Source organism: Hemibagrus wyckioides, linkage group LG20 (genome assembly GCF_019097595.1).
Source record: "Hemibagrus wyckioides isolate EC202008001 linkage group LG20, SWU_Hwy_1.0, whole genome shotgun sequence".
NCBI lineage: Eukaryota > Metazoa > Chordata > Actinopteri > Siluriformes > Bagridae > Hemibagrus > Hemibagrus wyckioides.
The window spans coordinates 2,725,303-2,752,488 of record NC_080729.1 but is presented as its reverse complement, the minus strand read 5'-3'; the positions used below and the strand labels follow the sequence as shown (position 1 = coordinate 2,752,488).

The following is a 27,186-nucleotide window of genomic DNA, read 5'->3' as shown; positions in this document are numbered from 1 at the left end:
TCATCATCACCATCATCCTCATCATCATCACCACACATGTGCACCATGTTTCTCTTCCACCGTATCTGATGACACACATGGCTGTTTGTAATCTAATAGAAATAGGCTGTTTTTTTATGATCTTTTACGATTGTTTTTATATCGACTCCAGCGTGTTTCAGCTCCCTATCGGCTAATTGAGAGGAAACAAATAGAAAGTCAATTACGCAGCAAGGACGTTGTCTCATCATTTCGGCTGTTTGTTTGTTTCTCCTCTCCTCATTGTCTTCATTAAGACCTAAACTCATTCAAAATGAACTTGTTTTTGTGAGGAGAAAAATAATTAATTACAGCTAAACTGGCTCGTGGGAGAAATGCCGTGCTTTACGATGGAGTAACATTTGTTAATTACGTAGTTAATTTCCAAAAGTACATTAGATCCATTATGTTTGATTGATTCTGCAGCGTGTCACTCTGCTGTCGCTCGTCACACCGGTGAGCTCTCGCCGGCTTTAACCGGATTTGCCACGGTTAAGGCTGTGAAGGACGCGAGCTCGCCGTGTACCGCCGGGTCTGTTTGGGTTCGCGGTGACGTGCCAGTTTAGCGTTTAGCATCTTTGTTAGCTGATTGTTTAATGAGTGCCCCTTTTTCCGGCGCCTGCTATTGATGTCGCCTGATTGGTGGAAATCGGGCTGATTGTGGAGTCGAGGATTTGAGAAGTGAGTGAATGTAGCGCTGATGGATAAATGAGTTCATGATTATTGTATTGTTGCTGTGTCTCTCGGATCAGATTAGCGTCGATGGGTACCTGACCTTTGTGTTCCACGTCTTTTACTTTAGAAAGCAGTCAGAAGATTTGTTTTTTTCCTCGTGCTACACTGGCGGTTGGAGGTCGTGGCGTTACGGGTTGCTCGTCGGTTGTGGGTTCAGAACTAGATTATTTGTCTAAAAATACTCACAGGTGAAATTACTACTTTTATTTTTTATTTTTTCTTAAAGGCATTTATTTTTAATTAATTTTTTTCATTATTAATATCATTTTTACTCATATAATTTACCTTCATCCATTATTTATTTATTTATTTATTTATTTTTATTTTAAATATCTTATTTTTTATTTTATTTTATTTTTTAATGCAAGATGCTGAGACATCATGCTGTGTTAGGACAATATTTTTTGTCCTCTGCTACGTTGTTGTCATTTATTAATAAATCCCACAGTGTACTTTTTATCCATTTATAGTTTAATGTTATGGAACTGGAAGACAATTTGCTCCCTCCCTCTCCAGCTACTCTTTTTTCCCTTAAAACTTACAAACCTCTGATTTGTGAGACTCCTTAAAGGTTGCCATATCAACAATTATACGTTCTTTTTTTGTTAAATAACAGCTGTTTATTTTCGCTCATAGCTTTTCCTCTGTCCCTGAGAAGTTGTGTGTTACTATGGAAACGAAAACCGAAACGAGAAGCGAATCGACAAATCTTCTGACCAATCAGATCTGAGAATCCAACAGTCTTAAAATGAAAAACTGAAAAGTCGTGTCGCATGAATGAATTATTCCGTTATTATAGCCAGGCTGATCGGTTTCCTGCGCTCTCGCTCGCCGCACTTTTTTAATCCCCCGTGATTTTTTTCTTCCTTGCACTGTTACGGGAATAAAAAACAAAAGGATCGGAAAGAAATCCTCAAAGCACAATTCGAGAGGGTTTTTAGAGAGGACGCTGGCTCTCGCAAGCTTCAGTCAGTCTTAATTAAAGTGTGCAGACGACAGCTCTTCTCCCCCGTCTCTCTGTCCAAGCGAAACAACAAAACAAAGGGACGCAATCACACTGCAATCTGTTGACTGATTGCACCCCACTGAGAGGCCATCAAGGCTTGGAAGTCCAAACCATGAGTCAGAATTGGTGAGATGGGGTGTGTGTGTCTGTGTGTGTGTGTGTGTGAAAGAGAGAGAGAGAGAGAGAGAGACGGTCATCCATCAGCCAGAATAAAACTGAAACAATGAAGCTGCTGGATCTCTTTTAGTGTCCAGCTCGGACTTTTTTTCTTCCTTTTTTTTGTACTCGAAACTGAAAAGCTCACAATGGGGTAATCGTGATGTATTCCAAAAAATATGAGATGTTGAATAGGTCAGATGCTGTCTTCTAAAGAGATTTAATAAATCAATCATCTCTATTGTCTTGTTATTCACACACCTTTTTAATAAACATCCTGCAGGCGAACAAAACGGCTCTGAGATCAGGGGCGTAACTGGAGTGTGAGACGATCACGCCGTTGCTGCTGCTGGACATGTGTGGTTTTTTTGTCTTTGAATGAAAATGAATAGCTTTACTGACCATTTTGTGACCATACAGCAGGTCATATAGCACCGTAAGCTGGTGGAACTTTTGGAAATTGAAATGAAGCTTCACTTTTTTCTCAGTAACATGACAAGCTGTATTTGTTTTGTCTTGTGAGGAATCTGATGTGTAGCTGCTGTGTTGTTGTTGTTGTTGTTTCGGCTGCTCCCTGTTCGGGGTCGCCACAGCGGATCAGTTGGTCCACACGTTTCAGCTTGGCACAAGTTTTACACCGGATGACCTTCCTGACGCAACCCTCCTTTTTAATCTGGGCTCGGGACCGGCACTGAGAGTTAACTCTTCAGTGGCCGGGTTAGCGCCGTGTCTGGGAAAGGAACCCGGGCCGTAGCAATGAGAGTGCAGGATCCTGCCACTGGACCACCAGGAGTCTGATGTGTAGCCGCTAGCACATGACCCACGAGTGTTTTCATCTCTCCTGTGCCATACCCCTGCACTTTACCGACGATGACAATCTCGTGAGATGTTTAATAGCTAGGTTTAATGTTACAGAACATCCATGGACCAAGTTCTTGTTTTTAGCTAACGTGATGTGTAGCTGCTATAACGTTAGCTAACTTGTTCCACGGATGTTCTGTGACATTAAACCTAACTATTAAACGTCTCACAAGATCGTCATCGTCTGTAAAGTGCAGTGGTACAGGACAGGAGAAATTCAAACACTCGTGGGTCATGTGCTAAAAGGAAAATAATCCTAACAATCAATAGGTGTCCAGGTTGCCAGATTGTGATTTTACAAGTTTCAGTTAATTTCATCAATCCTTTACTTACTCCCAGATAAACATGTGTTGAGGGTTGTTACCGAGATGAGATTAGATCTGTTTATTGTTAATTGTGAAACAGTTCAATCTGGCAACAAAAAGAGATTGCTTTCCCCTCAAATCAGATTAGAAATCAGATTTGTTTAACTTTTTTATTTTCACAGAACAGTTAACTACATGATTGATTTCTCTTATCAGTGTGTATTAATGAAGAAAAATCGATATGTATAAATAAAAGTCAGACATTTTGACATTTGATGCTTTTTAAATTATTTTTTGTTCTTATTCAAAGGTGCCAGATTGATTATTTTTAAGCTTCTCTCATCAATCTTCCATTTACATCTGTAATGTTGATGGATATATAAACTATAATATTAGATCTGTTTCTTGTTAATTGTTAAACAGTTCAATCTGGCAACATAAAGAGATCGCTTCTCCTTCAAATTCATGTTTTAATAGTTAACTACAGGATTAATGTTTCATTTCTCTTCAGGATCAATCAGGATTAATCGTTTAATTCTCAGTCTTCAGTGTCCAGTTGGTCCCTCAGAATCTGTCATTACAACTAGAAAAGTTGTTCAGCTATAAAACTCTGCTTATTGAGATTCATTTGTGATTGAACAGGTGAAGAGGGAGGATGCAGTGAATGAGTGTGTGTGTGTGTGTTTGTGTGTGTGTGTATATATATATATATAGGGGTAGATTCGGTATAGAGATGGAACAGATTTTTTTTCCCTCCGGGTTTCTGAATAATAAATCAACAGGCGTTGTGCCCCGCTGTCAGGCGCGTTATAATCCGAACAGTAGGGCTCCTGTGCAAACTCACTACACAATGCAGCAAACACAAGGACTGAGAGAGAGAGAGAGAGAGAGAGAGAGAGAGAAAGAGAGAGAAAGAGTGAGACAGACAGACAGAGACAGACAGAGGGGGGGTAAAGAGAGACAGACAGAGAGAGGCAGACAGAGAGAGAGAGAGAGAGAGAGAGAGAGAGAGAGACAAAGCGAGAGAGAGAGAGTGATAGAAGCAGAGAGAGAGATAGACAGACAGAGATAGGCAGAGAGACAGAGAGAGAGACAAAAAGAAAAAAATTTACCCAGTTCATGAAGGACTTTTGTCCAAAATGTGTGTGCATGCATTTGTGTGTATATGTGTGTGTATATATATATATATATATATATTTATATATATACACAAATATACACACACACACACACACATATATATATATCTATATATATATATATATATATATATATATATATATATATATGTGTGTGTGTGTGTGTGTATATGTGTGTGTGTGTGTGTGTATAGTTTCCAGAGAAACAGGATTTTTCAGATGTAAGTCCTTCATCCGCTGTGCAGAGTGCGTCTGCTGAGCCGTAGGAGGTGAAAGCGGTTGATATTCACCACTCGCTGATGTTTAAAGCGTGACATTCACTCTGCAGGGTTCTGCACTTCAGAGTCCGGCGCCTTCTTCTTTATTAGCAACAGAATTGCCATTAATGTTAATTTCATCTTTTAAAGAACCAACATTAACAACCGCTGCAGTTGCTAAGTTTTCCTGGCTTCGCTGCTGCTATAGCAACGTCTCCTTCACTGTTGTGGTTCATCTCGGCCGACGTGTGGAGTTAAATTTGGGTGGAAATGAATTGCCGTAAAAAGAAAAACACACCCTTCTGAGGTGGCTAGGTGAGTAAAGGGTTAGGTACCTGATTAGATGCTGAAGACTGAAATGTGCCTTTCTGCAAACGGAGGCAATGTGTATGGAAGATGTGCATGATAATTTCTGTTTTAAAATACTGTGAAGACGGAACATGCTTAGAAATTCTTTTAGAAACTCTTTAAGATGTCTGAAATGTTAAAATCTGGCAACCCTTGTTATAAAGTTTACCCCAATCCCAGGTGAACAAAGCTCACCAAACAAAGCCTAAACTTTTTTTGTTGAAAAATCTTATTATGTCTGTTTATATCAGCACACATTATTAGATTGACATTACTTTTCCTTCCCGATCTCGAGTTCCCGCATCGCTCCACAGCTCGGGGTAGCAGAGCCGAGAGGTGAGGCGAGACGTGCTCCTGCCCCGGGCTTTCCAGCCCCCTGGTCACCCGTGTCTCGGTTTCAGCCTAATCTCCTAATGGCTGTAAGTCCAGCGCCAAGTCTACACCCGTGTACTGTATAAACGTGCTTATGAAGATGTAGTACGTGCTCGCGTCCTCCTCGATTTATTTAGCAGCAGCGCTGGCGCTGTAAACCACGGCTACCTACAGCACTGCGGTCGTATAAACGTCTCTGCAGACTCCAGTACATCTCCATTAGCGGCCGCCGGCCGCGTGGGACAGCAGCCGGGACTGACAGAGAAATGGCAGCGCATAATCTAGCAGCACTGCATCATTTTTTAGGAGGTCGATACGAACGCGTCACCATCCACCGCAACCCAACCCAACCCTTTTACCCCCACCTCGTCTGTAAACCCAACAAGAAAATACCCCGATTGTTGTGTAATTGATTCCGCATGATGGATTGTTTTCTGAATTCAATTACGCTAAATTGGGGATAATGTTAAATTGATCCGCGGCTCGCTGCTGATCATCCATCTTGTGTCAAAACTGCGGCAAAGCCGAGTCAAGTCTTTAAGCGGTCAGTAACTGTAGGCGAGGTCTATATAACACTGGAGAATCACACACCAGCAGGGTCAAAGACAAGCACAGCGCCGGGCTCGCCTCCCGCTTCGCCGTTTGATGAATAGTGGGAGGGTTTTTTATTTATTTATCTTTTTTCTCTGGCTTGTTTAATGAAGTAATGCACATTGATGGGGTGCGGACTTGCATTTTCTTTAACGACTTACGGAAAGAGGCCACGATCGGGTTCGGAGTCATTTTTCTTACACTTTTCCTGTAAGAAACACTTTGAAACAACTCGAAGGTTGCATATGTGTGAATTTTAAATGTCTGTAAGTGATGTGGAAAAGCTTTTCGACTCGCATAAATTAAAGTAAAGCGTGTTTTTCTTCCTCTGGCACACGGAAACTGATCTGTGGTATCGATCGGTCTTAAAGACAGAAACGAAAAACTGCATATTTTTTTAAACACAGTTTCTAAATCAGTGAAGATGCTGAAAAATAAGTCTTTGCCTTAGCCACGCCCACTACTCACCCTTGGCCACGCCCATATATCATTTTTCGCACTTGTCTGGTTTGTTTGAAGCAAAGTTGTGGGAAAAAAAGGTTGTTGATATCACATCCTAATATCTCATTATTTCAATTTAATTTCTTATTATTTCACCAGACTATGTTATTAGTTTGATTTATTATCTCATTATTTTAGTCTGCTCTCTTAAAAAAAAAAAAGAATATGTTTAGTCATTGTTGTGACTTCTCATTATTTCATGATTATTTTCACTTAATGTCACATCGGTTTCCACTTAGTGTCTCATTATTTCGAAGGCTTTTCTCTTCGTTTCAACTTAATATCTCATTTTTAGTGACTTGTCCGACTTATATCTCATTGTTCTGAATTATCTCATTATCTCAAATTAATATCTTATTAGCACAGGATACTCTGTAATTGTCTTATCTCATTTAAATATCTCATTACTGTTATCTCAACGTAATATCTCATTAACTCAAGTTTCATCTCAGGATTATAATGTCATATTTCATTATACGCTATAGTGCCAAAAGTTTTGGGACGTCTGCTTTGGGAGTGTGTTCATGGGAATTTTTTTGACCATTCCTCTAGAAGCGCACACGTTCTTACATGTTAGCTGTTACTATGGAAACAATAACGTATTACAACGTGATGATTTAAAAAAAAAAAACGAATCAGAGCTATGCTGTAAATAATATACACTATATTACCAAAAGTTTTGGGACACCCCTCCAAATCATTGAGTTCAGGTGTTGTTTTTCAGGGATTGGGCTCGGCCCCTTAGTTCCAGTGAAAGGAACTCTTAATGCTTCAGCTTCATACCAAGACATTTTGGACAATTGCATGCTCTTTGTGGGAACAGTTTGGGGATGACCCCTTCCTGTTCCAACATGACTGCACACCAGTGACCAAAGCAAGGTCCATAAAGACATGGATGAGTGAGTTTGGTGTGGAGGAACTTGACTGTCCTGCACAGAGTCCTGACCTCAACCCCATAGAACACCTTTGGGATGAATTAGAGTGGAGACTGTGAGCCAGACCTTCTCGTCCAACATCAGTGCCTGACCTCACAAATGTGCTTCTAGAGGAATGGTCAAAAATTCCCATAAACACACTCCTAAACCTTGTGGAAAGCCTTCCCAGAAGAGTTGAAACTGTTATAGCTGCAAAGGGCGGGACAACTCCATATTACATTCATGTGCAGGTAAAGGCAGACGTCCCAAAACTTTTGGCTATATAGTATATGTGATATGTATAGTATAAGAACACCAGACTAGTATTACGTGCACGCGCAGCCGATATCAGCTTTTTTTTTTAAATAAATAAAAAAAAAAAAGAAGCAGATTATTTATAAAGAGATGTGGAAGATGGCACTCTGATATTTAACTGGGTCATTCCACAGATACAGAACTGTTCTTCTCATATACAGCCAGTCTTTTGATCTCCGTCTGCCGACCGGCGTGTGTCAGAGTGTGTCTGAGAGAGAGAGTGTGTGTGTGTGTGTGTGCTAGCTCAGGCTACTCTCTCAGCATTTCTAGCTCTGGGAACGTACACCATGCCCGGGGATGAATTATAAGACCACTGCGTCATTTTTCACACTCTCCATGGCAAGCCGATGGATGGATCATTAGGTAGTTTACAACACACACACACACACACACACACACACACAAGGCCTCTCTTTCTTCTTCCTTTATTCCCCTCACATCTCTCCTCCTTCTCTCTCCATCAGCTCCTCTCCCCTCCCCTGTGTTTGCACATCACACCGCCGGCCTGCTGCTTGTGTTCAGGAGGGAGTCAGTCCTGTCGACTCGGCACTGTTATCTCTCACACACTCGCACTCGCGTGAACCATGAACACTCGCTTTATGCCGAGAGAAGCACATTACACCCAAGCTCATATTTTTCCGAGCTCTCTGTCTGCATGCTGGGAGATTTGTTCCTGTTTTATTTATACAGAAGGACTTCCTGTTTACTACGCCTTGTGCACGCCACCCATCATCGTTAGCGCCTGTCTGTCCTGATTAGTCTCGTGGTTTTCCCGCTCTCTTTTCATGAGGATTCTTCAGTGAATTCAGAACAACGCGACAGGTGACGCTGAGACAAAGCGCTTTTGTTTTCGCAATTTTATTTTCCTGCTTTCTACTACTCAAAGAAAACCAGTTAGAAAATATACATTTCTTACGTAACATTTATGGAAGGAGTCTCCAGTGTCAGGGCTTCGTATCGTCTTGACAAGCTGTGTTTTTGTCTTATAGAGGGAAAAAGGAGGGAAAGGCTAGTCTAAACACTAGAACTAGCAAAGAACTGGTTATAGCTGCTATAGAAACTGATTAAATCTGGCTTCTGATTGGTCAGAAAATGCTGATTATAGAAATATGTGATTGTTTCTATAATAATAAACTTGCACGGGGATTTGCACGGGGATGCTCTACGTAAACAGATTGATAATAATCTGTGATCTGTGAGGTTTCTGTAAATAGGTTTGTGTTATTTAACGTTTATGGAAGGAGTCTCCAGTGTCAGGGCTTTGTCTAGGCTAGTCTAAGGCCAGAACTAGCAAAGAACTAACAAATAACTGGTTATAGCTGCTATAGAAGCTGACTAAATCTGGCTTCTGATTGGTTGAAGATGCTGACTTTAGAAATACATGATTGTTCCTATAATAATAAACTTATGTTTATTTAACATTTATGGAAGGAGTTTTCAGTGTCAGGGCTTCGTAACGTCTTGACAAGCTGCGTGTTTTTTGTCTTATAGAGAGAAAAAGGAGGGAAAGGCTAGTCTAAAGACTACAACTAGCAAAGAACTGGTTATAGCTGCTATCTAAACTGAATAAATGTAACCGTAAATGGATAAAAAGTACGATGTATTAATTTTTTTTAATCAATAAAGATTGTTGTATTATAAGAGGACATGTTGTAATAGATGCAAAAAAGAAACGCTGCAACTCCCTTATTTTCCGAAGACAGCACAACCCCCCAGGCGTTTTATTAATTCATTAACGATCCTACTTTCCTACTCGTCACACTTCCTCTCGTGTCTGTAAAACGCCAGCCAGTGTAGATTTTCCTCCTCACTGACGTCCCAGCCTTCCATTGTAATCATACAAGTGCTAAACGGTTCCCTTTATAGCGCTGTGGCATTAGCATCAGCTGCTGTTTATCATCACGGGTGACGTGCGTGACCCTCACTTTCAGGGCAGGGTGATGCGTTCTGACTGATGTATAATCCTGCCTCATTTGGCGGATGCAGTAGGCATATGCCGGCATCATAAAAACAGGATTTAGAGTCGGGGCGTGTGTGTGAGACAGAGAGTGTGTGTGTGTGTGAGACAGAGAGAGAGTGTGTGTGTGTGAGACAGAGAGAGTGTGTGTGTGTGTGGGAGAGAGAGAGAGAGAATGCAGGGTGACCGTTTCAGCGTCGTATTTATGACACATTTCCACCTGTAAATCTCAGCCTTCAGTGTTTATCGCTGCCAGTGTAACTACACACATATGACAGCATTGAGACTGAAGAGGAACGAGGATTAAAACTCTGCAGGGATAACACTGGCCGGGGAAGGTTACTGTGTGTGTGTGTGTGTGTGTGTGTGTGTGTGTGGAGTGTCAGAATGACCCCAGGAGTGTAGTTACATTTCAAAAAGCCTGGCTTGTGTTTATTTATGTATGTGTGTGTGTGTGTGCATACTGGTGATGAGCAAATGTCCCCAGAAGTGTAGTAAAGTTCTAAAAAACTAGCTTGTGTGTGTGTGTGTGCTTGTTAGGACAAAATGACCCCAGAAGAGTAGTAAAATTCCATAAAACTAGGTTGGATTTATTTGTGTGTGTGTGTGCTTATTAGGACAAAATGACCCCAGAGGTGTTGTAAAATTCCATAAAATTGGGTTGGATTTATCTGTTTGTGTGTGTGTGTGTGGATCAACACGCCTAGCCTAAGTCTAAGTGAAAGCCTGTAGTGCTTTAAATCACACCTCTTTGTTATAGCGCTCAAAAGTTTGTACCCCCTTCGATACACTTTTCACAATTTTTCTGAATCTCTTCTAATCGGATGAATCGTTCCTGTAATTTCCTTCAATCAGCTTTGGAGATTCTTGTGTTTTCTGTCTGATTTTGGGGACATTGTCTAATAGAGGTGTAGTGTTTAATCTAGAACAGGTTTTCTAAAAGAATCTGATCTTTATATTTTAATATTTTTAATAATATTTTATTTGATGCATTTTTAGGTACTGAATCAAATGCTGTAGGTACTGAATCAAATGTAGTAGGTGTTGAATCGTATGTGGTAGGTACTGAATTGCATGCAGTACTGACTGAATCAAATGTAGTAGGTGCTGAATCATATGCAGTAGGTTGTGAATCAAATGTGGTAGTTATTGAAAAGTACGGAGTAGGTACTGAATCGAATGTGGTAGGTACTGAATCATATGCAGAAGGTAGTGAATCATTTGTGATAGGTTTTGAATAATATGCAGTAGTTACTGAATATAATATAGTAGGTACCAAATCCTATGCAGTAGTTACTGAATCAAATGTAGTAGGTACTGAATCAAATTTGGTAGGTACTGAATCATATACAATAGTTACTGAATAGAATGCAGTAGGTACTGAATCGTATGCAGCAGGTATTGAATAGAATATAGTAGGTACCGAATCAAATGCAGTAGTTACTGAATCAAATGTGGTAGGTGCCGAATCATATGCAGTGGGTACTAAACCCTATGCAGAAGGTACTGAACCAAATGTAGTAGGTATTGAATCTTATGTAGTAGGTACTGAATCAAATGTGGTAGGTACTGAATCATATACAATAGTCACTGAATAGAATGCAGTAGGTACTGAATCGTATGCAGTAGTTACTGAATAGAATGCAGTAGGTACTGAATACGAGGCAGCAGGTATTGAATCGGATGCAGTAGGTACTAAACAGAAAGCAGCAGGTACTGAATCAGATGCAGTAGGTTCTGAATCATGTGCAATAGTTACTGAATCACATGCAGTAGGTACAGAATCAAATGCGGTATTTTCGGAGTCATATGCAGCAGGTACTGATTTAGATGCAGTAAGTTCTGAATAGAATGCAGTAGGTACTGAATCGTATGCCACAGGTACTGGATCAGTTACAGTAGGTATTTAATCAGATACAGTAGGTTCTGAATCAAATGCAATAGTTACTGGATAGAATACAGTAGGTACTGAATCAGATCCAGTAGGTTCTGAACCGTATGCAGTAGTTACTGAATCAGATCCAGTAGGTTCTGAACCGTATGCAGTAGTTAGTGAATCAGATCCAGTAGGTTCTGAACCGTATGCAGTAGTTACTGAATCAGATCCAGTAGGTTCTGAACCGTATGCAGTAGTTACTGAATCAGATCCAGTAGGTTCTGAACCGTATGCAGTAGTTACTGAATCAGATCCAGTAGGTTCTGAACCGTATGCAGTAGTTACTGAATCAGATCCAGTAGGTGCTGTCACAGGAGAGCAGGTTTTAAATCATTTTTAATGTTTCATTACATTTTTAAAAGCCTCTTTTGTATTTGTTTTGCTTGTCATCATGCCTGAGTCTAATCCGTCATGTCTAATGTACTGTGCCTTATTTACTCTTTTTTCTGTTTAATCATACTCTTACTTAACCTACTCTTTCTTTGGAATGCCGAGGATCGATACGGCTTTTGTTCCAAGTTTGTAGCGAGCTTTACGGTTGTGTCATCTTATATGTATAACAAAAAAAAAAACTTAATATCAAATCTTGCTTGTTCGGATATTAATATTAAAACAAAGACGAGGCTCCTTCTTTTTTTCTTCTTCTTCTTCTCCTCTTCAGTCATGTCTTTTTTCACTCTCGCTAATGGTCTCGATAAACAGGTTAATATTGGTTTTAATTCACTTCTCCGGCTCTGTGAAAAGTCAATATTTTCCCGATCCTCATTTACTCCTGCCTCAGAGTCAGCTTCAATTTTTTATTTTTTTTTTGCCTTAACAAATGTGTACTTCTGTGCCATTAGACACTTTAATGACACGTTCAGATTTTTCAGAAATTTATGAAAGTGTGAGAGACTTTTATTATATATTTTTTTGCACTTACAAACTGGGGGGGGGGAATGCGGTTGCGCTAACTTTTGCACTCAAATGGAAAACCTGATGCTTAAACCTGATATAATGGTTCTAGTAGGTACCAGTTGCTAGTCTCTGGTTACAAACACACACACACACATAAAATGTCAGTTTTTTTCAATTCCAGACGTATTTTTTCTACCTTTGTGTATTTCCGGGAACATTTAATGGCACAGATGTCTCTCCTGGCACCATCTGTGATGAAGCACCTCTGCCTCCAGAAGCGTCCGATGTGATTTTAAAGCAACTGCATCCCGATCTGATGAACATATTCATAAACCTAATGTACCTGATCGGACTTAATTGAAGCCCGCACGTCGAGATAATACACGTCGCCTCATGTGGTACATGAAATTCAAAAGCCTGGAAGTAATAGAAATGTTCTCCGGTGCATTAAACAAGAAGAAAGTGTTGTTGCGGCGTCATAAATACGCCGGCGATAGCATCACCCCTGCGCTCGGCGAGGCCACGCTTTATCTGCCGGCCGTAAACACGCCGCCGTCTCCTGGCCCTGATTCGCTTCTCTAAAGGTTCGGGAGGCTAAAAGGCATGTGATCAGATTAGATTTCTCTCACTCAGGTCTTTCATGAAGGCTGTTAATTCCTAATTTAATATTCATCGGTAATTAGCGAAACATGACAATTTGTCATTTCATTGTGTTTAAATGCTAATTGACTTAATCGACTTACCAGTTATTCATTTCGCACGAAACATTTTCCTGTTTATTTTTTCTCTAGAGATCTCCAGACATTTGTGTCTCTTACCGCCTCGGATGTGTTTTGTTTTCCGTGGTGTGATCTTTCCTAACATTGCCCATAATCCCTTTCAGCGGATCATTAATCAATGTGTCATAGTGTAGATTGAGTTTAAATAACACCCGTTCAAGCGGATCGGATGAGTCTGATCTCTTAAACCTGCTCTGAATTGAACTCGAGCTCCGTTACGTCACTGACGTTCGTCAAGTCTGATCTCTGCTGGAGGAGTTCAGTTTGTGGTAGTTTGTTGTAGTTTTCTGTATTATGTCTGATCCACACTACAGTAGGTGTTCCAAGTTATGTCTGATCTCATAACTGTTGTTTGTTATCATAATCATTTCCACTTCCTGATCATTTCTTCAGTATTAGATCTGGTTGTCCGATCCAGCAGAACAGCTGTCCTGGAGTCTTTAACTGCTCTGATTTGTAATGATCGATCTGTAATGTCTGATCTATAATGGGTGTTTTATAGTCTGATCTTTCTAGAATTGTTCTTTAGTGTTGTGTTTGTTTGTTATTCCACTGATAGATGTTCTGATATCTTTTTGATTTCTGCCTTGAGTCTGATCTAATATCCAATCTTCCTTCTGTTCTGTACAGTGCTTGTGCTGCTGATCGTGACGGTGCGGCGGAGAAAGAAGGAGCCGCTGATCGTGGACGACGAGCGTGACGTGCGTGAGAACATCGTACGCTATGACGACGAGGGCGGCGGAGAGGAAGATACCGAGGCCTTCGACATGGCGGCGCTGCGCCACCTGAACGCCACGCGGGAGAGTAAAACGCGACGTGACGTGACTCCTGACATGCCTGCCGTACCCACCCTGTACCACACCCGCCCCCCGCCGTACAAAATGGCCCCCGACAATGGTGTTTTCCGCGAGTTCATATGGGAGCGTCTGAAGGAGGCGGATGTGGACCCTTCGGCCCCGCCGTATGACTCGCTCCAGACGTACGCCTTCGAGGGAAACGGCTCGGCGGCGCAGTCACTCAGCTCTCTCGAGTCGCTCAGCACCGACTCGGAGCACAACTACGACTTCCTGAGCGACTGGGGGCCGCGTTTCAAAAAGCTGGCCGATCTCTATGGCCACGGCGAAGCCAGCAACGTCTTCTCCTCCTAGCTGGAGGGTCGATTCGCCGACAGAAATGAAAACGAACAGTCACCGAGTGCCAATGACTCACCGCTCCTCGAAGGAAGGCAGGAGGGACACGTTTTATTCCGACAAAAAAGGATGGTGAAAAAAAACGAAAAAAAACAAACAAAACAAGACAACATAAATGAACAACCAGTGACAAATGCCAGAAATGGCATGATTCCCCAAAAGAGGTGGGAGGAAGAATAAAAAATATGGAACATTCGTATGTGGGAGGAGAAATATTGGCATCGATTTCCCTCCGAAACGTCGATAATCCTCTCCGAGGACAGATTGTGGATTCTTACATTGTGGCACTTGGATTTAAACCCACAATAAGACGCCAGGCTCAGACACAGAAAGGATGTAGCTGGGATAAAAGGGCAGAGGGTGGAGGCGTGCGCGAGAGGCCTTCCTGGAATTTGTTTAGCAGAGACTTTCAGCGGCGAGGCGGTGATGAATCAGAACAGTCCTGCCTGCCGAGCCAGATCTGCTGCCTCGTAACCCGTGCTCTCCGATGCTATCTCAATGTTTCTGTTCTCTCACATATTTCTATGACTCACAGCTTCTTCTTCAGCCACAAAAAAAAGAAAAAAAATCAATATGAATTAAGTCGCCGAAATACTCCCGAAAGACATATTGCCTTGTGAGGTAATGCAACTGTCGCTGTGTAAAATATCTTTCATCTGACATCAGGCTTTAGTTTCATCCGAAATAAAGCATCAGTGTTGATGAAAAATAGCCAAAACCACTGATTTAGAGGAAAACAAAAGTGGTTTCCGTGTATAATAACGCTGACTCGGGATGAGATTGGAGTCGTTGCAGGTGTTCTTCGGCTCGGGGAAAAGTGTCTCGTTTGGTTTCTTTTGTGCAGCAGGAACGTTGAAACGGTGTGAAATTGAAGGATTAAACCTATCCATCACTCTCTCTCTCTCTCTCTCTCTCTCTCACTTTCTTTTCAACTCCGAAAAACAAATGTGTTTGTAGTGTCAGGTTCTGCCTCATGTACTGTGTACTGTAAGTACCTTCTGGATGATTATTGTGCAACTTGTTTTTTATGGTTTGGGTTTTTTTGTTTGTTTTATTTTTAGCTTTTTTTCTACGTGAGACCAGCCAAGCTGTTGCAGACGTGAGGCGAACTGAAACGTTGTTAATACACAAAAATGTCCATTCTGTCTTACAAGCTTCTCTCCTTTTCGATTGTGACACGACATGAAGACGTGATTTGAAACTATGCTTTGAAATATTCTTCATATACACCATAATTGAAATATGGACTTATTTTGTACAGTCGTAAAACTAAATAAAACAAATGCACAGCTTCTTTTTAACTTCTCTCTCTCTCTCGCTCTCTTTCTCTCACTCTTTCTCTTACTTCGATTCTTCCTCCAAACTGATGGTGTTTATTAAATGGCTTGTGTCCTCCCTTTTAAATGCAGAACGGTTCTCCTGCACTTCGTTCTGATTGTAGATTTAATGGTTAGATTAGATTGGTGAGTCACGTTTAGAACTTGATGAAAAATGATCTGAGTTCATGTAAAAGAGACAACTTGACTCAGCAAGCTGACTCAAATTGATGACTCATAGAGTTGACTCAACAAGATGACTTAAAAACCTGATTCAAACCTGGCTTTAAAGAGCTGACTCAAAGAGCAGATTCCAAGAGCTGACTCAAAAGAACTAACTCATAGAGCAGATTAAAAGAGCAGATTTGAAGAGCTGATTCAAAAGAGCTGCCTCAAAGAGCCTAGTGCAAAGTGCAGACTAAAAAAACCTACTCAGCGCTGACTCAAAATATCCGACCCAAAGAGCAGATTTGAAGAGCTGACTCAAATGAGGTATCTCAAAAAAGCTGAATTAGAGAGCCGACTCAGTGCTGACTCAGAAAGCTAGCTCAGCAGGCTCAATGGGCTGACTCTAAAGAGTCAACTCAGTTTATACTCATAGATCTGACTCAAACAGTATGACTCAGGAGCTGTATTACCAGTACCAAGTCACTCCTTATAATCACAGATCTGCTAAAAAGAGCTTTTTTTCCACTAAATCCATCAGTGTGTGGTAAAGAGCTGACTCAATGAGCCGATTTACACAGCTGATTCACACAACCAATTCACACAACCGATTGACACATCAGATTCACATAGCTGATTCACACATACGATTCACCCAGCTGATTCACATATCCGATTCGCACATCCGATTCACACAGCTGATTCAGACATCCGATTCACACAGCTGATTCACACATCCGATTCACACAGCCAATTCACACAGCTGATTCAGACAGTTGATTCACACATCAGATTCACACAGCTGATTTACACTGTTGATTCACACAGCTGATTCAGACAGTTGATTCACACATCCGATTCACACAGCCAATTCACACAGCTGATTCACACATCCGATTCACACAGCCAATTCACACAGCCAATTCACACAGCTGATTCACACATCCGATTCACACAGCCAATTCACACATCCGATTCACACAGCCAATTCACACAGCTGATTCAGACAGTTGATTCACACATCCGATTCACACAGCCAATTCACACAGCCAATTCACACAGCTGATTCACACATCCGATTCACACAGCCAATTCACACAGCCAATTCACACAGCTGATTCACACAGCCAATTCACACAGCTGATTCAGACAGTTGATTCACACATCCGATTCACACAGCCAATTCACACAGCTGATTCACACATCCGATTCACACAGCCAATTCACACATCCGATTCACACAGCCAATTCACACAGCTGATTCAGACATCCAATTCACCCAGCTGATTCACACATCCGATTCACACAGCCAATTCACACAGCTGATTCAGACAGTTGATTCACACATCCGATTCACACATCAGATTCACACAGCCGATTCACACAGCTGATTCAGACATCCAATTCACACATCAGATTCACACAGCCGATTCACACAGCTGATTCAGACATCCGATGCACACATCAGATTCACATAGCTGATTCACACATCCGATTCATACAGCCAATTCACACAGCTGATTCAGACAGTTGATTCACACATCAGATTCACACAGCTGATTTACACAGTTGATTCACACAGCCAATTCACACAGCTGATTCAGACAGTTGATTCACACATCTGATTCACACAGCCAATTCACACAGCTGATTCACACATCCGATTCACCCAGCTGATTCACACATCCGATTCATACAGCCAATTCACACAGCTGATTCAGACAGTTGATTCACACATCAGATTCACACAGCTGATTTACACTGTTGATTCACACAGCTGATTCAGACAGTTGATTCACACATCTGATTCACACAGCCAATTCACACAGCTGATTCACACATCCGATTCACCCAGCTGATTCACACATCCGATTCACACAGCCAATTCACACAGCTGATTCAGACATCCAATTCACACATCAGATTCACACAGCTGATTCAGACATCCGATTCACACAGCCAATTCACACAGCTGATTCAGACATCCGATTCACACAGCCAATTCACACAGCTGATTCAGACATCCGATTCACACAGCTGATTCAGACATCCGATGCACACATCAGATTCACATAGCTGATTCAGACATCCGATTCACACAGCCAATTCACACAGCTGATTCAGACATCCGATTCACACAGCCAATTCACACAGCCGATTCACACAGCTGATTCACACAGCCAATTCACACATCCGATTCACACAGCCGATTCACACATCTGATTCACACAGCCAATTCACACATCCGATTCACACAGCTGATTCACACAAAGAGCCAACTCTCAATGAGCTGATTTTGTTAGATTTTATTAAAACCCTCATATTTTATTGTATTTACATAATCCCAAGCCTTAACCTACACACACTATAGAGTCTTTCCTAAGGTGTGCATACGGACATGTCTATAATCCGACTCGGCTCTCAGTCTGATTATTATCAGATTATTCGGCTGCACAGTTACTGAGTCACTAAAATGTTTCCTCCTTCCGAGTCTGCTGAACGGAACGAACCACGTCGCAGTGTTTAAAAGCCTCAGCTAAATTATCTGAGAGAGACGTGACAGATGATTCTGCAGCATGAGAAAGAATAAACATATGTACAGAAATACGACGTCACGTCCCTCAGGGGCCAGAACGGAAAACTCAGCCTGTAAATCTCTGAGAGCGGAACTCTGCTCTTCCTCGTGGATGAATGATGCAGCTGCTTGTGGAGCGAGTTAACCCCGAATGACCCCACTATCACTGTACCAAACTCAGATCAGCTCAGAGACGCAGGTCTGATCTAGGATCTGATTCTGACTGGGGTTTGAGATGAACACTGATCCTGGATGAGCGAATATTAAAATGGAATATTTTCATTCATGAAACACAAACAAAAGCCCATAAACTATTAAAAGCTGAGCAATTTACTGAGAGAAAAATTCCCTCTCTCTCTCTATATATATATATTTTAAAATGTTATGTTTATTTGTTTATTAAATAAATGAACAGTAAACATTTTTAGATTTAAAAAAAAATTAGCATTCATTTTTGTATTTTTCCCCACCTATTTTCTGTCAGTTTTGTTAATTTTTTGTTAATTTTTATATTTTAATTAATAGTTTTTTGGCTCAATATATAGCCTATATATTGAGATTTCTGTTTAAAAAAAGAAAGTGTTTATCTTTACATTTTCATTTAAATTTTTGAAAATGTTTATTTGCGGATTTAAGTTCAAATTTTTCATATTTTAATTTTAATTTTTGGAATTTTCCCACCTTTTTTCTCTCAGTTTGGTGTTTGGTTAAATATTACCCATATATTTAGATTTCTATATTGAAAAAGGAAAGAAAATGTTTATCTTCAACATTTATCGTTTCATATTTTATTTTTTATTTTTTACACATTTCTTTATCCCATATATAAAAAAAGACAAAAAAATGAATTTTTTTTTCTTAAATTTTCTCATTTTAATTTCCTTGTTTTAAGAAAATTATCCTAGACTTTTGCTATAAAACAAAAAAAAAACACCACAGTGATTTTTTCAAGAAAACTAAAGCATGTTTATATTTATCCAAAATATCCATATTTTTTTAAATGCTTAATCAGGAACTTTTTTTTTTAGAAAAGCAAGAAATTTTTTCATTTTTAATTAAAATTTTAAGTCTATTTTTAAAACAGCAAGCTGTCTGCCCTCTTCCACATACGCGAGCTCACGGATGACTATGATTGGCTAGTGTCGCTGTGACTGACAGGGGAGAGAGAGCACATGCCCCGCCTAATTAATAAGCACAGCCATTTTTTATTCATTTTTATTCCGTTTATATTAGCGATCTGAAGAAGTTTTAAACTTCTTCAAATTGAGGTATTTTTGCAGGAAGCTGTCAGTGAGTGAAATATCTTTTGGTCTTTATTTTCATCTTGTTTTAATTTTTCTGTCCATGGCGTGTTAATTAGCAGCTTAATCAGCAGCAGCTGGAAGAGCTGTTTAGTGTTAACTTCCATCACTTTTTTATTTTTAACCGACGCCGATTTTTAATAAGCAGCCTTTAGCCTTTAGACATAAATCTTCCAAACAAGCTTCATTCGAGTGTGAAATGCTTCTGTTCCGATCCGTTCACACTAGCGCTCCGAAACAATCCAGAAATCCGTAAATAATCTGACGGCGGAAAGCCGGAGCGCTGTATGATTTACGAGCGCATTTCCATCCTGTTATTACGTTTGCTTTTCTTTTGTAAGCAAACCATTCCAGCTAATGGATTTCTCTCTCTCTCTCTCTCTCTTTTCTTTTGTTTGCATGAACCCGATGCTAATTTAGTCATTTGGGTTCCCGAAAAACAAAAAGTAATGAAGATTGAGAACTCTGATCGTTAGAGAGAGGCCGTTCTCTTGAAAGCAAATGTAATTATTTGTTAACTGGCTCACTAAATGAAAACTAAAAGGGCAATCGAAATGTCGTTTGACTTAGCACCAAGTAATAATAAGTAGCGTTTTAATTAAGCAAATAAGCGAGGAGTAGCTAGAGTAAGCAGATAACGCTGATGGAGAGAGAGAAGGAGAGAGAGAGAGAGAGGGACACTGATGACTATCACAACAGATCTAAGTCTACATCCATAAATCACGCTGACTGATGATCAATACAGCTTTACATTCGGGTCTAATCATATTTTTAGGTCTGCTTCTGCGCCCGTTTATCGGATTCGTTAACTGCCCTACAAACCTCATAAATGTTCTGCAATCGCTAACGACAAAAGACATGGCGTAAATAGTGCGGCTTAATTCTGCATCTCGGAGGAATAAACATCTTCCTGTTATTGAATTGTCGTGAATTAAAGGAAGTTTTCTTGAAATATATGTGGATATAAATACACACACATACACACACCCCACACACACACCGAGGAGCTGTTTTACCCTGATAAAGGGCTTTACACTAAAAAGAGCCCCACGCGTGTGAAACTAAAAGCACATATTAACTACTACAAGCACCACGGCGGGATTATAAACACAAACCCAAGCGCCAGGAGAAGCTCTGATTAGTTTGCTCTTCGCTTTCCTATTCATTCACTGCTGCTGCTGCTGCTTTGCGTTTCCAGAACTTAATTACGATTTTCTCACAAACCGTGAGGTTAAAGTTTGCTGAGGAGGATCTCTGGTGCTGAGCAGAGAACATGGAGAACCAGGAGAACGAGTGGATCTCAGATATTTGGAGACGGTTACACAGACGGGTTGAAAACATCTTGCATGTTTTCAGTAAAGTGATGAGTTGTGTTTGTTAGAAAGGCTAGAAGTTTTCGTTAACATGGCTATAAATTGTCCCAGATTTTATGGAGTGAAGATTTTTTTATTTTCAGTTGTTGTGAAAGAAAGAAAGAAAGAAAGAAAGAAAGAAAGAAAGAAAGAAAGAAAGAAAGAAAGAAAGAAAGAAAGAAAGAAAGAAAGAAAGAGTAACATTTTTTAGTTTGTTTACCAATCGTGATGCCAAAAGTCTGTTTTTTTCGTAGCAAGTAGTGAGCAGGTGACACTGTGAAGAAGAAGAAGAAGAAGAAGAAGAAGAAGAGTGCTGCTAGTGCCCTGGATTGTTCTGGAATCTGGGATAAAATCAGCAGGTTTATGATAATGAGGTGTTTCTGTAATGAAGGCAGGGATCCAGCAGGTGGTTTTCACCAGATATTAGACGCATCGGAGCGTGTCCGAGTCCAGCCGTGATGAATGAAGCCCATGCATATGATAATATGGTGCACGGGTTCAGGTTTCTACCAGGTGCTCCGAGCAATTGTTATTGAAAACCCAAAGAATCGGGCCGTTCCCATGGCAACCGCGGATATCCATATTCAGGGCTAATTAAAAGCTGATGGACATTGGCAGATAATTAGGAATAAAATACGTCAGAATTGCGTAGTAGACATAAATGAAAAGAAAATAATGTTCCAAACGATCACGTCAGTCGTCATGGCGATACACTATATGTGTCATGACTTCACCTTAGTGCTGAACACTGCAGAACTACATTACCCATCAGCCCCAGCACATCACATGACCCAATCCCGTCAATCCTCGTGCCTCACTAATCACCGTCCCCTGGGGCTCGTTAGCCCTCATTAGCACGGCCATTAATGCCCCAGGTTTTATGAGGTGAAGATTTATTTTCGGTTGTTGTTTGTTGTTGTGTGTCTGTGTGACAGGACAGAGGATCTGCTTACAACGATAACGTGACTAGGACAAAATAAAAAAAATAAAAGTTCGGTTCGGTTCGGATGGCTTGGCAAATTAAAGTTTTTTTTCCATTATTCTTTGCTTAGGTGACAGGAACAGTAAGTATGTTAAGAAGAAAAAAACTGGTTTTAGTTGCGCTCTTTTTTCCCAATCCGCTCTGTAATGAACAGTAAGGGTGAGATAACTCTCTGTTGCCCCGGAGGTCCAACTATCTGTTATTAGAGCAAGGCTTTGCGCTTTAGCCAATTGGTTTTAGATTTTTTTGAGCGTTTTTTTGTAGAGATCGGGGAAAAAGGCCGTGTCGGTGGTGTGTAACGCGGTTCGAGCACTTTTAGTTGCCGAAAGCCCATATCGCAGAAAATGGCTGCAAATCTTTACCAATTATTATATTATAATTATTTTTTGTGTCTCTCTGAACCAGATGTGTATGAATGCTGGAAGGAATCTGCTAGGGACTGTTGTTTTTTGGGTTCCTGTGTTACCTGCTCTGCCTTCCTGCTTCCACACAGTGATATCTCTGGGTGATGGAGCTGCAGATGTGTGGTCATGTTGGAAGTATTTCCATGTCAGTAACTCGTGTGTAACAGTGCTTAAACACAGTCATTTTTTTTGTTTAGCATTTTTGTTTCATCGGCATCATAGTCCACAACAAATCCGAGATGTTCCCACACCACAGATCTGAGAGACGGAGCTGCTTCCTCATATTTGTCTCACTTCACCGCTCTCCAGGGTTAGAGTGAAATCTGACACCAGAATCGCAAGCATGGTTACCGCCCCTAACTTTAGCGCTCACTGATTGGATATTTACTCGCGGGGAGGCGTGTCTGTCTCAGCACAGAGACATGGCAAACACAAACAGGCGGTGCAGAGAGTAATAAAACGCATGGTTATTATTATTTTATGGAAAAAACGAAAAACCGCGTTTCACATACGCGTATTGAACCGTGGAGGTCGTACTGAACGGTTCAATATTATATTGAGTATTGTGGCATCCCTAGTAAATACAGTGTGCATACTAAAATGTTTTCAATCTACGTCTTAAGATCTAACCTCAGCAGCTAAACCAGCTTTATTGACACATCCTCTCCTTCTCATCTGCTTCCTCAGAACCATCATCGGTATTTCCGAGTCGATTAAGTCGTTTTAAGACGCCTCGGTGTGGCGTATTTATCGTTCGAAATTTGCCGCTAAACGTCCCGAGCTTTACGGCTCCCTCTACGGGTTTAACGTTTAATTCATTTCCGCTGACACAAACATCAAAGGCTGGAAAAAAAATGATGAAAGCATCAAACGGTTTGTAGTCGAGTCGACAAAAATATGACGACGATGCATTCTGCGAGAAACGGACGTCCATTTAGAAAATGAACAGCGCTGATAAAGTCAGATCCCGGGCTGTTATCCGCTTCCTATGAAATCCATATAAAGCCTCCAGGTTGGATTTACAGGTTTCATTAGACTAACGAGATACTGCTCAGGGTGTGAATATACGACACACACACACACACACACACACACACCGGGGTCTTAAAACAGCCCACAGTATTCACACAGCCATCGATCTCCTTTCGAAATTAAATATACGATTTCACACATTTAATAAGATTGCATCGAGGAAAAAAAACCCAATTACTGCACCGAGAGGCGGTGGAAAACTCATTAAAGCAGGACGGGATAATTACGGCAGCCGAGTCGCTTTTTGAAGCAAATGAGAAGGTGGTGAATGAGTCCGACCCAACACACACACGCGCACACACACACACACACAAACTCTCTCTCGTGTTTTCAGCAGTGACAAGATCTATTCACCAGTTTATTTAGGGTTTTAAGAGAGGTTTTTTTGTTTGTTTGTTTTTTTTCCAGACTGGAGTGTAACAGGTGAGCACTCGGTCCATTTAAATCACAAAACACAAAATGCAGTTAATACATGGAGCAGATTTCAGATCAGATCTTTGTTAAGCTAAAAGCTGGAGAGAAAAAAGATAAAAAGATCTCTAAGCTACCACATTCATATGGATGGATGGATGGATGGAAGGAAGGAAGGAAGGAAGGAAAGGCCTTGCTCAGGGGCCCAACAGTGGTAGCTTGGTGGTCCTGGGATTCAAACTCAAAACCCTCTGATCTGTAGACCAGCCCCTGAGCTAACATTCACACTAAAGTTGACCTCTGAGCTATAAAGCAGGCTAAAAACACACAAATAACCTGAAAGCTAAAGTGTAAAGCTGCTCAGGGAGGAGCGCCGCCGTTGGTCTATCTGTCCATCCGTCTGTTTATCATCACCGGCTGAACTGGATGCAGATCCTCCTGCTATTAAATCAAACACGGATCAGAGTTTTGAGACTCGCTCGTCATTGTGATGTTTTGTTTCGGTGCATCAAAACTCATTTACATAAAACGGAGGCAATTTAATCTTAATTGCTCTGCGCTCGTCATCGTCTCTTCCCGACACGCGCGTAAAGGTTAGCAGTCTTTCACCTTTTTTTATTTTTAGAATGCTGTGAATTAACATGAGAATTATTACTTACAGTTTTTTTGAAGCTCTGTAATTCCCGGATCTTCCGTCTCTTCCCTGTTTCTTTTTTTTCTGGTTTCTCCGATTATGCTTCTGTGACAAATGATACCTAAATGAAACATGAGCGAGGATCACCATTAAGTCTCCAGAGCTATGCAAATTTAAATTTGCGCAATAAGACTCTATTTTCCTCTAGCTGGAGGCGGGTAATGAAACGGAGAACAAAAAAAAAAGTTGTTTAATTCACGACTATTAACTGTAGAAGTGTGCAAGATGTCATCTGGAGTTAATAAAGCGGCCGTGGAGTTCATTAAAAAGAGTTAATAAAACCTGTTTTAACCTAGAGGGAAGTCAGGAGTCTGTTTTTTTTTTCTTGATGAGACAAATAAACTGGTGTAAATCTGAACAGGAGAAATATTTTTTGAAGATGGTCACTTTATTAGGAACACCTGCATATGTCCGAATTCCTTTTGGATTGAGTTAAACATCAGAATTCTGAAGAGTCCGGAGAAAAATGGCTGATCTTTTTATTTTGTCCTGTTTGTGTTCTTTTTTTCTTCCTCGTCTGTCCTTTCTCATCCAGAAGACAGTTCCACCCTCATTTTACCAGATGTTTTTATTCCTCTAAATCTTACCAATGCTGGCCCTTAACCCATAAAGTTGCATTAACAAATTAAGCTAGATGTAAGTAGCTCTGGAGAAGGACATCTGCTATATGTTGTAGATGTGAGCTCTAGAGACTCAAACCAGCCTGTGTGACACACACTTTGAGTGTGCTCAAGTTTTTGTGCTTGTACAGGCCACTGAAATGTATAATTGAATTATTTATAGGAATGTACATTATGTCTGTAAAATCCCCTGGAGGTCCAGTGGCAGGATCCAGTGTTGTCATTTTTGTGGTCCAGGTTCGATTCCCGGGGCAGGGAACCAACATATCCATTGAAGGATTAACCACATTCGAACAGACAGGGGCCTTTCAGTGTGGAGTTTGCATGTTCTCCCTGTGCCTGTGTGGGTTTACTCCGGGTACTCCGGTTTCCCCCCACAGTCCAAAAACATGTACATTAGGTTGATTGGTAATTCTAAATTGCCCATAGGAGTGAGTGTGAGTGTGTGTGGATGTCTGTCTATATGTGTGACCCTGTCATGGACTGGCGACCTGTCCAGGGTGTACCCCTGCCTTTCACCCAGTGTGTGCTGGGATAGGCTCCAGCAGATCCCCGTGACCCTAATTAGGAATAAAGCAGGTATAGAAAATGGATGGATGGATTAACCACAGTGCCGGTTCTGACCTGGATAAAATGAGTGGCTTGCATTTAGAAGGGTGTCAAAACTTCACCTCCACTTCCCTTCCTGACCACCAGAGGGAACCCTCACTGGAATATTCAGTCACTTCCGGTTTAGTGGCCATTTTAACCACATTCCTGCTAAATGTTGGTGCAAAGTATCGTAGCTATCTGGTTCCAAGCCTTTCATTAACATTGTTGATTTTTTCTGTGTATTGATCTTTCTATTGTGTTTCATGTTTGTATGTTTTTCCCTACATTGAAAGCTGGAACTCCCACCTGAAGAATTTACATTTTGCAAGAAATTTTCATCAGCATACAAACAACGAATTGAACTGAACCAACCGCCGGCTAAGTTGCACGTGCGTCCGGGAGCCGTTCAAAACTTGTTTGCGTCAGTGGAAAGCCAAGTGAAGTGAGTTTACGAATTTTACGGAATTTTTTTTCAGTCAGTGAAAGCTGTTTGGAAAGAGTCAACCTACGATACCAACTTTGCCCTCGACATGCGCTCAAAAGCTAGGTGATTTTTCAGGCGTTTTTTTGGTGACAGATCGGTGGCGTGGGCGGTCTGTTCTATTTTTAGCCTTAGCTTGGTGGCACGACTTCTTGTAAGGACCCTTGACATGGAATGCTTGGGTCGGGTCAGTTCTTTGTGAGCAGCTGTACAGTTTACATATGCTTCGTATTGGGAATATTGGTCATATTTTTTGGGAGGCTGGAACGGATTATCTGCATGCCCATTATTCTTTATGGGAAAACTTGTTTCACAATTCAAATTTTCACCTTAAGACTTCACCTCCAGAACAATTTAAATTGGTATGCTGAGGTTTCACTGTGTTTGGATTTGTGATTTATTTTGTTTGCCATGTAGACTGTCTTTAGCGTTTTGGATTTTCTGCCTGTTTCTCGACTCTTGCCTTCGCCTATTATTTGAAATTGTTTGCTTGCCTTTCTGAATTAAGTCTGCATATAGATTCCACTTCTGCTGCTTCTGGCCAATCCTTACAAAGGGCATCCAGCAAAAAACCTGTGCCAAATCAAATATGCAGGCTAGATGATCCACTGTAGCGACCCTGGACAGGGAGCACCGATAGAACAACAACAACAGTATGTCTGTAAAACAGGATGGAGAATATGCAGAAACATAAAGACTCATATTTCAGGAGTCAGATACTCACACATCCCTTGATATGCTAAAAGAATAGAAATCTCTAGAAGTCTCTTATGAAATACTGCGCATTGATTCTGTCTTTAGAATGCTCTTGTCTGTTGAGTTGACCTCCTATAGGCAGCATTTGGTCTACAACTTCTGTCTAGAGCTGCAGAAATTTATTGAGATCACTGAATTTGGTGTTTGATCTTAACCTAAGCTCTTGGTCTGTATCAGCAGGATCTGATGCCTTGTGCTGCTCTAATCCTGATTGGCTGATTGGTTTCAG

General features: G+C 40.9%; 1 protein-coding gene across 1 annotated transcript in view; it reads left to right on the top strand.

Moving 5' to 3' along the window:
* cdh7a (cadherin 7a) overlaps positions 1-15,578 on the top strand; it is a 105,152-nt gene extending 89,574 nt beyond the window's left edge. The window contains exon 12 of the mRNA XM_058419012.1: positions 13,718-15,578. Within this exon, the coding sequence (XP_058274995.1) occupies positions 13,718-14,235 (518 nt within the window). The 3' untranslated portion in view covers positions 14,236-15,578. The remainder of the gene's footprint in view (positions 1-13,717) is intronic.
* The last annotated feature ends 11,608 nt before the right edge of the window (positions 15,579-27,186 follow it).